Source organism: Tachyglossus aculeatus, chromosome 6 (genome assembly GCF_015852505.1).
Source record: "Tachyglossus aculeatus isolate mTacAcu1 chromosome 6, mTacAcu1.pri, whole genome shotgun sequence".
NCBI classification, from domain to species: domain Eukaryota; kingdom Metazoa; phylum Chordata; class Mammalia; order Monotremata; family Tachyglossidae; genus Tachyglossus; species Tachyglossus aculeatus.
Genome location: NC_052071.1, coordinates 40833594 through 40846538, shown reverse-complemented (window position 1 = coordinate 40846538; position 12945 = coordinate 40833594). Strand labels below are relative to the sequence as shown.

The 12945-nt window shown below is 47.6% G+C and overlaps 1 protein-coding gene across 3 annotated transcripts in view; it reads right to left on the bottom strand.

Moving 5' to 3' along the window:
• Positions 1 to 12945, bottom strand: part of ZDHHC9 (zinc finger DHHC-type palmitoyltransferase 9) — a 42940-nt gene that overhangs the window by 22495 nt on the left and 7500 nt on the right. For all 3 annotated transcript variants that reach the window (XM_038748074.1, XM_038748075.1, XM_038748076.1), the window contains 2 exons: positions 2766 to 2926; positions 430 to 588 (listed from right to left, as the gene is read on the bottom strand). In XM_038748074.1, coding sequence (XP_038604002.1) covers positions 430 to 588; positions 2766 to 2926 — 320 coding nt within the window. The remainder of the gene's footprint in view (positions 1 to 429; positions 589 to 2765; positions 2927 to 12945) is intronic.

Sequence of the window (12945 nt, the reverse complement as noted above, 5' to 3'; positions counted from 1 at the left end):
GTGTTTAGTACAATCCTCTGCACATAGTAAGCATTTAATACTCTCACTACTACGGTTAAATGTTGGCGAGGCAGTTAAAAGAAGCTTCACACCCTCCTGAAGCAAGGAAGGTGGAAGGAAGTTTATTTTTTGATCTTTTAGTCGAGTCCTTTTCCTGTAGACCAGGAGAAAAAGAAGCTGGTGAAACCTTGGCTCGTTGTGAGGCTTCTAAGCAATAAAGGAATATCACAAATAAACACAGACCTTCGTCAAACGGGTAGAGCCAGAATTTCTTGCATCATCTACTTGTAGGTTTCACCTGTCCACGCACTCCCAGCTAGCATCCCTGCCAATCCCGCTCCTAACCCAATGCCCGTCCACGCCACTGCCCTCTGAATGCCAACTTGTCTACAACCTCGCATGCCCCAACCACTGTGGCACTTTACTCACCCACACAGTTGTCACAGATGCTACAGTGGGAGGCCCGAGGGGGCCGGAAGATCTTGCAGGTGTAACAGTACTTGAGCTTCACTATCTGGTTGTTGATCTGGAAGTTTTTAATGCGTGGGGGTGGGCGCTGGCCCTGGGGTACCGTTCCGTTCGTTGCCTCTGCAAAACAAGAACCAGTCAACACCACGGGATCGGTTGCTCTCGACATCTCTCCCAACTTTTCGGTCATTTGTTCGATCGTATTTATTGAGCGCTTACTGTGTGCTGAGCACTGTACCAGGCGCTTGGGAAAGTACTGTACAGCAATAAACACAGATAATCCCTGCCTAACTAGCTTAGAAGCAGGGAGACAAACATCAGTACAAATAAAGAAATGACAGATATGTACATAAGTGCAGTGGGCCTGGAGGGGGGAAGAACAAAGGGAGCAAGTCAGGGTGACACAGAAGAGAGTGGGGGCAGGGGTAGCGGGGGGTTAGTCATGGAAGGCTTCTTGGAGGAGAAGTCTATACGACGAGGGGCCTGAAGACAGCAAGGTGAGAAGCAGCGTGGCCTAGTCAGTCGGTCAATCATACTTATTGAGCACTTACTATGTGCAGAGCACTGTACTAAGTGCTTGGGGGAGTATAAAACAACAATAAACAGACACATTCCCTGCCCACAAAGAGCTTAGAGTCTAGACGGGGGCTTACACTCTAGGGAGAAAGAACATAGGCCTGGGACTCAAAGGAATTGGGTTCTAATCACGGCTCTGCCACTTGTCGGTTATGTGACCTTGAGCAAGTCACTTCACTTCTCTGGGCCTGTTACCTCATCTGTAAAATGGGGAGTGCCTTATGTGGGACAGGGACTATGTCCAATCCGATTATCTTGCATATAAGCCAGTTCTAGTAAAGTGCCTTCCACAGAGTAAGCTCTTAACAAATACCATTAAAAAAAAAAGGGAAGTGGGTAGGGAGGGTGGAAAGTCTGTCCCCATAAACACGGATATACGCATACAACAGAAACCCCAGGCCCAATCTGCCTTGTTCCCTGTCCAAACCAGGCTCTTCCTCACCCTGTCTGTACCAGCCTGTCCAAGCCTGTGAATAACATCTCAGGTTTTTCGGGGTGCTTTTATTTTCCAAAGCGCTTTCCCCTCGCTAATCGCATTTTTGTCCTTGCAACACCCCTGAGAGGCAGAAAAAGGAAGGTGCCGCTCTCTCCGATGTATAGATGAGGAAGCTGAGGTTAAGTGACCTACCGAAGAACTCACGGCAGGCCGGAGGCCCAGCAGGGACTAGAACGCAGGTCCTCCGACTTCCAGATCTGTGCCCTTTTTGCCACTGGGCCTCGCTGCTTCCAGGGAAGCCAGGGCCTCAGAACCTGAGGTGGCCCTCATCTCACTTCCCGGGGCCTTGCCACACGTGACCGCTTGCCTCGTCGGCCCATCTGCGGGCCAGGATGGCAGTGCCGCCCAACAGTGAATCGATCAAATTGCCAATTTGTACTTCCCAAGCGCTTAGTACAGTGCTCTGCACATAGTAAGCGCTCAATAAATACCATTGATGATGATGATCCCAAGCCATTTTGGTTTGGCCCCGGGGCTCCTCTCCGGGAGCCGGAACGCCATGACGGAGGATAGAGAAAGGAGAAGCCATTTGGGAAGGAAGGGATAACTCAAACCCAATGTGTAGGGTTCAGCTCTGTACTGATCTGGCTCAGGTCCTGAAGGAACCCCAGGTCACTTACAACTGTGTGGCCTAATGGATAGAGCACGGGCCGGGGAATCAGAATGACCTGGGTTCTAATCCCGGCTCCGCCACTTCACTGCTGTGTGACCGTGGACAAGCTACTTCACTTCTCTGGGCCTCAGTTACCTCATCTGTCAAACTGTTGGTTAAGACTGTGAGCCCCATATGGGACAAGGACTGCGTTCAACTTGATAAGCTTCTGTCTACCCCAGCACTTACTACAGTGCCTGCCACAGAGTAAGCGCTTAACAAATACCATAAAAAAAACCCTCCCCCTCTCTTCTCCCAGAGAGGCAGCAGGAGGCCAGCGTTTCCCTGGCGTGTGGCGCAGTGGATCGAGCACGGGCCTAGGTGTCAGAGGGTCTGGCTCCACTATTTGTCTGCTGTGTGGCCTTGGGCAAGTCACTTCACTTCTCCGTGCCTCAGTTACTTCATCTGTAAAATGGGGATCGAGACTGTGAGCCCCGTGAGGACTGTGTCCAACCTGATTAGCTGGTACCTACCCCAGTGCTTGCCACATAGTAAGCACTTAAATACCACCATTATTATGGTTATTATTATTCGCACTGACACTACTCTCGGTACCCAGCTGGACACACTCACCTATCTCCATTTCGATGAAAGCGGCTTCGTCGGGCAGGGCCCGGGGGATGACCCCGGGGTCGCTGAAGCTCGTCCGCAATAAAGTGGCCATGGAGAACAGGAAGAGGACAGCGGCGAAGACAGGGATGGCGGGCGACAGCTGAACGGCCAGGTAGCGACACCTGGGGAAAGAAGTTACCATTAAACTTGGCCGAGACAGCAGTAGAGCCTGCCCACTGCAGCCCAGAGCTGCCACTCCGTTGACCGTGGGAAAGGCTTTGGCTCAGGCCTCAATCATTCCATCGGTGGCATTTACTGAGCGCTTACTGTGGGCAGAGCACTGTACTAAGCGCTTGGAAGAGTATAATACAACAGAGTTGGTAGACTGTAAGCTCACTGTGGTCAAGGAATGTGTCTGTTATATTGCACTTTCCCCAACCGCTTAGTACAGTGCTCTGCACACAGTGGGTGCTCAGTAAATACAATTGACTGACACTTTCCCAGCCAAACAGTAGCTTACAGTCTAGAGAAGCAGTCTGAGAAGCAGCGTGGTCTAGTGGGCAGAGCACGGGCCTGGGAATCAGAAGGCCCTGAGTTCTAATCCCAGCTCTGCCACCCAGCTGCTGAGTGACCCTGGGCAAACCACTTCACTTCTCTGTGCCTCAGTTCCCTCATCTGTAAAATGGGGACTAAGACTGTGAGCCCCACGTGGGACAGGGACTGTGTCCAACCCGATTTGCTTGTATTCCCCTCTCCCCCACCAGTGCTTAGTACAGTGCCTGGCGCACACTAAGCGCTTAACAAATACCACATTATTATTACTATTATTATTATTAAAGGGGGAGGCAGATATTAAAATCATTACAGATGTGAACAGAAGTGGTGTGGGACTGTGAGGGTGAGGTTGAAGGATGAGGTGTACTGACCTTAGAACAGTGCTTTGCACATAGTAATCGCTTAATAAATGCCATCATTATTATTACTGACCCTTCTAAGGAGAAGGAAAATAGAGGGTTGTTATAGTACCAATCCAACAGCCACCTTTCTAGCACTCCCATATTTATAACTTCCCTCCCCACCTGGGGAGACACATATATTCAATGATAACTTCAACTATCAGTTCTGATCACCCTGCAAATATTTTTAGATCTGTCCCTGCATTACAATTTCTCTTCCTCATCGGCAGGGAAGAGAAATTCCCGAAGAGGAGAGTGTTCTAAATGAGAAGTCAGTCAGTCGGTCAATTGTATTTGTTGAGTGCTTATGGTGTTAGACTAAGTGCTCGGGAGAATACACTACCACAATAAACAGACACATTCCTAGTGCTCGGGAGAATACAATACCACAATAAAGACACATTCCCTGGCCACAGCCAGCTTACAGTCTATAGGGTGAGTTTACAGTCTAGAAGACTGTAAGTCAAACACGATTTCAAAAATTAATAATTGTGGTATTTGCTAAGAGCTATGTTTTAAGCACTGTATTAAGTGCTGGGGTAGATACAAGGTCATCAGGTCCCACATGGGGCTCACTGTATAACTAGGAGGAAGAACATATATTGATTCTCCATTTTGCAGACAAGGGAACTGATGCACAGAAAAATGAAGTGACTTGCCCAAGGTCACACAGCGGACAAGGGACGGAGCTGGGATTAGAACCCAAGTCCTCTGTTCTCCAAGCCCTTGGATTAGAACCCAAGTCCTCTGTCCGCTCCCAGACCCTTGGATTAGAACCCAAGTCCTCTGTCCGCTCCCAGACCATTGGATTAGAACCCAAGTCCTCTGTCCCTCAGACCCTTGTTCTTTCCACTAAGGCATGCTGTTTCTCCAAGACTAAAAGCATCAGGGGGAAAATGTTTAATAGACCTCAGACGAAACATTCCTTTTATAATAAAACAAAGCCCGTGTGAGCAAGTGGCTAGTTTCTTTACTAGGCGCCCCTGCCCACTGCTGCAGAAAAGTTGGAACGTCCCAGAGAGGAAAAGAATTGAAGTGAAATCTAAGGACGACACAGCTTTTTTGATGAATTAAGTTTGGGGAAAGGACGTCGGCAGCACATGAAAATCCAAGCCATATGATTAGTCACTGGAGGGACTCCAAACTTCCATTAAGGGGAGAAAACAACAAAAAATAGAAAACAAATGAATATGTGCTGGGCCAAAGATCATACGAGTCCAGTTCCCATAACTACCTGCTGAAGAGACTAGATAAACAGTCAACACAACACCACACCGACACTCTAACCAGGAACTGGGAGCACTCGTCGCTCATCGACTGCTATAAGAACAGCTCAACGAGCCGCCATGGAATCACTGGACGGTTGCCCTGGAGAGTCGAAGATGCCGTGGCCGTTAATGGCCATTTGTGGCTGGAAAATCTGACGTGGGACCTGAAGTCCCGTCCTTCATTTTTAAGAGTCAGTTACGGCTTGTAGAGCCTGTTGCTGCTGGTGGTTCTGCCTCTTTGCCTCAAGGGCTGCAGGATATCTGTGCTCGAAAAGAACCACCTCATCTCCACCTGCCGCCTGCCAAATCGGATTTGTCTGCTGCCCTTGTTTCCCAGCTTTCCACAGCTACGCCACTTTACTTGGCAATATGCTGTGAGTTCTTAGAATGTTTTTTTGGTCCACCCTGCTTACAGTCTCATCATCTGATCATGCAGCAATCGCTCTGGGGAGAGTGTGGTCATCTATCGTTCTCCTAGGTCTGACTGACTCGGTAGACTCGTGCGATGACGATTACTTCCAGGCTGCAAGTTAAGCGTGTCTTCTAGGCTCTTGCTGTGAGCCCCAGGTGGGACAGGAGCTGTCTGACCTGATTCATAATAATAATAATAATAATAATGGCATTTGTTAAGCGCTTACTATGTGCAAAGCACTGTTCTAAGCGCTTGGGGGGGGGATACAAGGTGATCAGGTTGTCCCACGGGGGGCTCACAGTCTTCATCCCCATTTTACAGATGAGGGCACTGAGGCTCTGAGAAGCGAAGTGACTTGCCCAAGGTCACACAGCAGACATGCGGTGGAGCCGGGCTTCGAACCCCTGACCTCTGACTCCAAAGCCCGGGCTCCTTCCACTAGGCCATGCTGCTCCATCTTCTATCTACCTCAGTGCTTAGTACAGTGTAAGCACGTAGTGCTTAGAGAAGCAGCAAGGCTAAGTGGAAAGAGCACGGGCTTGGGAGTCAGAGGACGTAGGTTCTAATCCCACCTCCGCCACTTGTCTGCTGTGTGACCTTGGGCAAGTCACTTAACTTCTCTGTGCCTCGGTTACCTCATCTGTAAAAGAGGGATTAAAAGCGTGAGCCCCATGTAGGATAACTTGACTACTCTCTATCTACCCCAGTGCTTAGAACAGTGTTTAGCACATAGTAAGCGCTTAACAAATACCATCATTATTATTATTATTATAGTAGTGCTTAACAAATGCCATTATCATCATCACCATGACGCAGATGCATTTGCCTTGCCATCAATCTGTTTCCTGGTGACCATCTTTGGGGACACAACTCCCTGCTCTGTTGTGGGGTGCCAAGAGGTGCTGACAGAGACACTACACTTCATCTGCAGCTTCCAGAACAAAGAAACAAAGAAATCAGTTTAGATTCTAGTTTCCTAGAGAGTTTCTGGAAGTGCCTTCGGGATCACAGTTTCCAGGGCCACCCTTAGATGAATGGAATGCAAACGCAGAAGTTTAGCTGCTCCAGTAAACTGACCCCCAAAGGAGGTACCACCCCTAAATGGCCCCTCCATGAGAAGACTCTGGGATCACTCCACAGTTGCATCAGTGTCACTTCACTTCCAAGACATTTGAAAATAGCTCAAATGACCCTGAGGTTGTTGAAACGAGAGGTTCGATGAGCAACCCAACACTCATAATCTTGAAGAACACTAAACAACATGGATGTTCTTTGCATTTTAGCCTGAGTGTTAGGCTGGCTGCTTCATGCCATATTCTGGCGGCAAATATCCCAAAAGTCATCCTGGTTTTCTAGTTCTCTGTTTCAGTGCATCATTCATTGGTGCTCTGCCCAGGTAGCAGAATTTGGTAACAGTTTTTTGTATCTCTGTGATGCCAATACCTGAAAGCATGTGGAGTTCCTTGGTGCAGCTTGGCACGTAACCTGGGTTTTCTTCAGAATATGGCCCTATGTCAACTGTACAAAAGTCTTCCACGACCCCTTGAATGTATTCTAACAGGCACGTTTCTCATCCGCGATCCTGAATATATAGACTTTGGGATAGAGTATGTAGCCTTTTGGAATACGAGTTTCTCAGATGACTGAAGCGAAAACACCCTTGATAGTGATAATGCAGGCCCGGGGCATTTCCCCTCATCCTCTGCCACTATGAAGATCAAATACGCCTGGAGATTCCCCCTCTATCAGCCCTCTCCCACCCCCATTTTCTGAACAGAGAAAGCAAACCCAGTTGGCATCAGCCTGGTAACTGAACATCTGGGGATAACTCAAATGTAGCTTAAGGAGTCAATGCCTGGAGCTGGCACGTGCCCTTTCAGCTGGGATTCTTTAGACACATCCTACTGAATTCATCTGCAAAACCTACACAAAGGGACACAATAGCCTCCTCCCCAGTGCCGCTTATTGGCAAACATGAACACTACTTAATTTTTATCATACACAGAGGGCATTCTTTGGAGAATGCAATCACTTGCCAGTGATTTTCTTAATGTTCTAACATCAGTGAAGAAGTGTAGGAATGGGATTTTAGGGCTTTTTTTGTGTTTGGTCTGGTGGTGTTACTAGCAAGCCTAAAGAAACTATCTTCAGCTTTTGGGTGTTTGTTAAGCACTTACTGTATGTGCTAGGCACTGTACTTAGCTCTGGGGCAGGTACAAGCTAATCCCGCTGGACTTGGTCCATATCCCACATGGGGCCTCACAATCTTAATCCCCATTTTACAGATGAGGTAACTGAGGCAAAGAGAAGTTTAAGAGACTTAAATGACTTCTCAGCCACTGCCACACTAGAGCAACAAAACTGGATGCTTTACCCAGTGCTCTGTCCAGCTCCAGCCGTGATGGGGAAATGTTCAGGCGGGGGTGCCATCAAACCTGCTCTGACCAGCCATCATGAATGAACTTCAACATCTCTGTGACTTCTCTGGCAGTCGAATGTGTTCAACAGCTGCCAGGGTTCAGCCCTCTGAATGATGCCAAACATTCTTGTCAAGCTAATGAATGGTGGTACTCCTGGAATTTCTTTATGTCCTATGCCACAGAGATCACTTTCATGCCTTTGTGTGATGTAAAGTCACGATGCAATTCTGGGAGAATGAGGTGTGCGGCTGTCTACAAAAGGATCCTGGCCAGGATCTTGCTAGCATCAGAGAGTAACAAGAAGCTATGATATATTTCTTCTTAAAGACGGAAATAACGATGGGAGAGGGTGGGGTATGATATCCTATGGAATTCCCCCACTGCTCCTTTGTCTAAACTGTAAACTGATTATGGGCACAAAACCTGTCGGCTAATCAATCAATCAATCAATCAATTGTATTTATTGAGCGCTTACTATGTGCAGAGCACTGTACTAAGCGCTTGGGAAGTACAAATTGGCATCACATAGAGACAGTCCCTACCCAACAGTGGGCTCACAGTCTAAAAGGGGGAGACAGAGAACAGAACCAAACATACCGACAAAATAAAATAAGTAGGATAGAAATGTACAAGTAAAATAAATAAATAAATAAATAAATAGAGTAATAAATATGTACAACCATATATACATATATACAGGTGCCTTTGGGGAAGGGAAGGAGGTAAGACGGGGGGATGGAGAGGGGGACGAGGGGGAGAGGAAAGAAGGGGCTCAGTCTGGGAAGGCCTCCTGGAGGAGGTGAGCTCTCAGCAGGGCCTTGAAGGGAGGAAGAGAGCTAGCTTGGCGGATGGGCAGAGGGAGGGCATTCCAGGCCCGGGGGATGACGTGGGCCGGGGGTCGATGGCGGGACAGGCGAGAGCGAGGTACAGTGAGGAGATTAGCGGTGGAGGAGCGGAGGGGGCGGGCTGGGCAGTAGAAGGAGAGAAGGGAGGTGAGGGAGGAGGGGGCGAGGTGATGGACAGCCTTGAAGCCCAGGGTGAGGAGTTTCTGCCTGATGCGCAGATTGATCGGTAGCCACTGGAGGTTTTTGAGGAGGGGAGTAATATGTCCAGAGCGTTTCTGGACAAAGATAATCCGGGCAGCAGCATGAAGTATGGATTGAAGTGGAGAGAGACACGAGGATGGGAGATCAGAGAGAAGGCTGGTGCAGTAGTCCAGACGGGATAGGATGAGAGCTTGAATGAGCAGGGTAGCGGTTTGGATGGAGAGGAAAAGGCAGATCTTGGCAATGTTGCGGAGCTGAGACCGGCAGGTTTTGGTGACGGCTTGGATGTGAGGGGTGAATGAGAGAGCGGAGTCGAGGATGACACCAAGGTTGCGGGCTTGTGAGACGGGAAGGATGGTAGTGCCGTCAACAGAGATGGGAAAGTCAGGGAGAGGACAAGGTTTGGGAGGGAAGACAAGGAGCTCAGTCTTCGACATGTTGAGCTTTAGGTGGCGGGCGGACATCCAGATGGAGATGTCCTGAAGGCAGGAGGAGATGCGAGCCTGGAGGGAGGGGGAGAGAGCAGGGGCAGAGATGTAGATCTGGGTGTCATCAGCGTAGAGATGATAGTTGAAGCCGTGGGAGCGAATGAGGTCACCAAGGGAGTGAGTGTAGATTGAGAACAGAAGGGGACCAAGCACTGATTCTAATTAGCACGGCTAATTCTGGTGTGTCATTCTCCCAAATGCTTAGTACAGTGCTCTGCACATAGGAAGTGCTCAATAAATATCACTGATTCATTGCTGTCTGAGAAAGGTATTCAGCAGCCCGTCTAACCAGATCCTACCATTCCTGCTTGAAAATCTTGGAAGGCGGGCCATCGGGTTTGGCCATATATGCAGGAGGGAGTTCAATTCAATCGTACTTACTGAGAGCTGACTGTGTTCAAAGCACTGTACTAAGTGCTTGGGAGAGTACAATGCAACGATAAGGGGACACAATCCTTGCCCACAATGAGCTCTTCACACCTTGTGGTGAAGGCCACGAAAACCAGCAGATTCTCCGGTCTTTGCTGGGCTTCTTCCTCAAAGTTAGCGCATTTTTAAAAATCACTGGCACGAGACTGTCATCACCCCTCTGTACATGATTACGCCCGGGTCCCTCCTTCAGCGGGGCTGAATCAGTGTTATTTGGTCGATAGACGTGTTGGGAATAAGTAGAAGGCTTTAGTTTAATTGTAGTCTACACAACTCCAATCCATTCAATCTCTGCCCTTGGCCACTTTGTAACTTCCCTTTTCTATTACAATAGAGCAGTCCTTTCACCGGGAACAGATGGGGGCTCAGAGTTCAGTCAAAGTGTTGCTTGACTCCAGGTGGTTCCCAGATCATTTTCATAAAGATGAAAGGCCCTTTTTCAGGAAAATCTGGTCACGCCCAGGATGTTGATGGCCTCTGTCTCTATATGTTGCCAACTTGTACTTCCCAAGCACTTAGTACAGTGCTCTGCACACAGTAAGCGCTCAATAAATACGATTGATTGATTGATTGATAATGGACAACACCTCAAAGGGTCCCTCGTACGGGTATTAGTCAAGAACATTAGTCAGGAAGTCAATACGGCTGTTGCGTTCAGGTGCTTCTTGCAGGACACCAAAGTTGTGGGACACCTTGGCAATGAGACATCTGCTTCCCACCCTGGACTGCTGTGGCTGCATTGCTAAGCCAGTCCACCATTTAAAAATAATAATAAAAATAATAATAACTGTGGTATTCATGTGCTTACTACATGCCAAGCACTGTACTGAACATTAGGGTAGATACCGGATCATCAGGTCCCCCTTGGAGTTCACAATCTAAGTAGGAGGGAGAATAGGTATGGAATCCCGATTTTGCTGATGAGGGAACTGAGGCACAGAAAAATGAAGTGGCTTGCCCAACATTTAGGTTTCTTAGGACCAGGCAGCATGGTATAATGGCTAGAGCACGGGCCTGGGAGTTGGAAGGTCATGGGTTCTAACCCTGGTTCTGCCACATGTCTGCAGTGTGGTCTTGGGTAAGTCACTTCACTTCTCTGAGCCTCAGTTACCTCATCTGTAAAATGAGGATTGAGACTGGGAGCCCCACTTAAGACAGGGATTATGTCCAACCTGATTTGCTTGTATCCACCCCACCGCTTAGTAGAGTGCCTGGCACATAGTAAGTGCTTAACAAATACCACAGTTATTATTATTATTACTACAATAATCCAAAATGTTCAAGTCTCAAAATCAACAATGACTTAAACAAATAAACAGCCCTGTTCAGATCCTCAGCATACCCACAGTGACATTGTTTTAGCTGATAAACAGAAGATGGGCTCTGTGATTATTAGTTGAGTGTTGGCTCACTGCCCTAAAGAACCGAGAGAACACTCTGGTGAGGGTTCCAATTCTGTGTTCTGATGATTTTCCTCCATGTTTTGGCATCACTGCTAAAAAAAATTGTTTTAAATACTCCTTAACAAAAAAATTTTCAGATGGTGGACCTACAGATTCCTGTAGAACCTTTTCTCTTCTTTATATACATAGAAATATGAATATATTTGTACTGCTCTAATAATGTCGAAGCTCTTCCGTTTTGGGGTAGATATAAGGTCATTATAGTCTTTAATGACCTTGGGTTGAAGGACAGAAGCTAATTCCCACCTGTGAAGTCTTTCTTGGTGCTTAATGCTGTGCTCTGCAAACAGTAAGCACTAGTAATAATAATGATGGCATTTATTAAGCGCTTACTATGTGCAAAGCACTGTTCTAAGCGCTGGGGAGGTTACAAGGTGATCAGGTTGTCCCACGGCGGGCTCACAGTCTTAATCCCCATTTTACAGATGAGGTAACTGAGGGACAGAGAGGTTAAGTGACCTGCCCAAACTCACACAGCTGACAGTTGGCGGAGCCGGGATTTTAACCCACCACCTCTGACTCCAAAGCCCATGCTCTAAATTCTATTACTACCCCTACTGCTCCTGGGAACATTCAGACAAGTGGCTTTCTGATGGCAGAGATGACCAACCCTATGTTGAAGGATTGTATGCTTCCTGAGGGCAGGGATTCAGTCTTCCTTCTCTACTGTATTCTCCCAAGCACTTAGTACGGTGCTGTTTACATTGTAAGCGCTCATAGATACCAATGATTGATGACCCTGGACAGTCACTGCTCTATGGCGAGAAGTCCCCACCTTGAAGAAAGTATATCTGGAACCCTTCTCCCTGAGCTTTCCTCAGGAAACCTGGATTTACTCAATGTTGCAAATCAACGCCTTTGCAGATCAGATCGTGCACAATTAAACTGGCTATTCCTTCTGCGTGATTCCGGTTCTCAAGGCATGGGAGTATCCTCATGTTTTATGACATGATGTTTATTTAGGTAAAGTCCCCTTGCTTTGAAAAGTACCAGAGGGCATAGTTTTGTGAGAAGAATCAATCAATGCTAGTTATTTATTTATTTATGTATTTTTAAATGTATTTGTTAAGCACTTACTATGCATCAGGCACTGTACTAAGCAGTGGGGTAGATACGAACAAATCACATTGGACACGGTTCGTGCCCCACATAGGGCTCACAGACTTAATCCCTATTTTACAGATGAAGTACCTGACTCCCAAAGAAGTGAAGCAACTTGCCTTGGGTCAGCCGGCTGGCAAGTGGCAGAGCGAGCTGGAATTAGAACCCAGGTCCTTCTGACTCCCAAGTCCGTGCTCTACCCACTAGGCCATGGTGCTTCTCTAATGGCCTTCTAGACTGTGAGCCCACTGTTGGGTAGAGACTGTCTCTATATGTTGCCAACTTGTACTTCCCAAGCGCTTAGTACAGTGCTGTGCACACAGTAAGCACTCAATAAGTACGATTGAATGAATGAATGAATGGGCGCTTATTGGGTGCAGACCAATTATTGTGTGTTGTACTAAGAGCTTGGGAGAGTACAATATATCAGGGTTGGTGGACACGTTCCCTGTCCACAAAGAGTTTACAGTCTAGAGGCAGACACAGACATTAATATTAACAAATTACGGCTACATACGTAAGTGCTGTGGGGCAGAAGCAATGTTTTGGGTGTCCTTTCTAGCCCCGACCACAGGTGAATGAGGTCCTTAACAGGGTTTGCTGTCATTCTTGCTAATC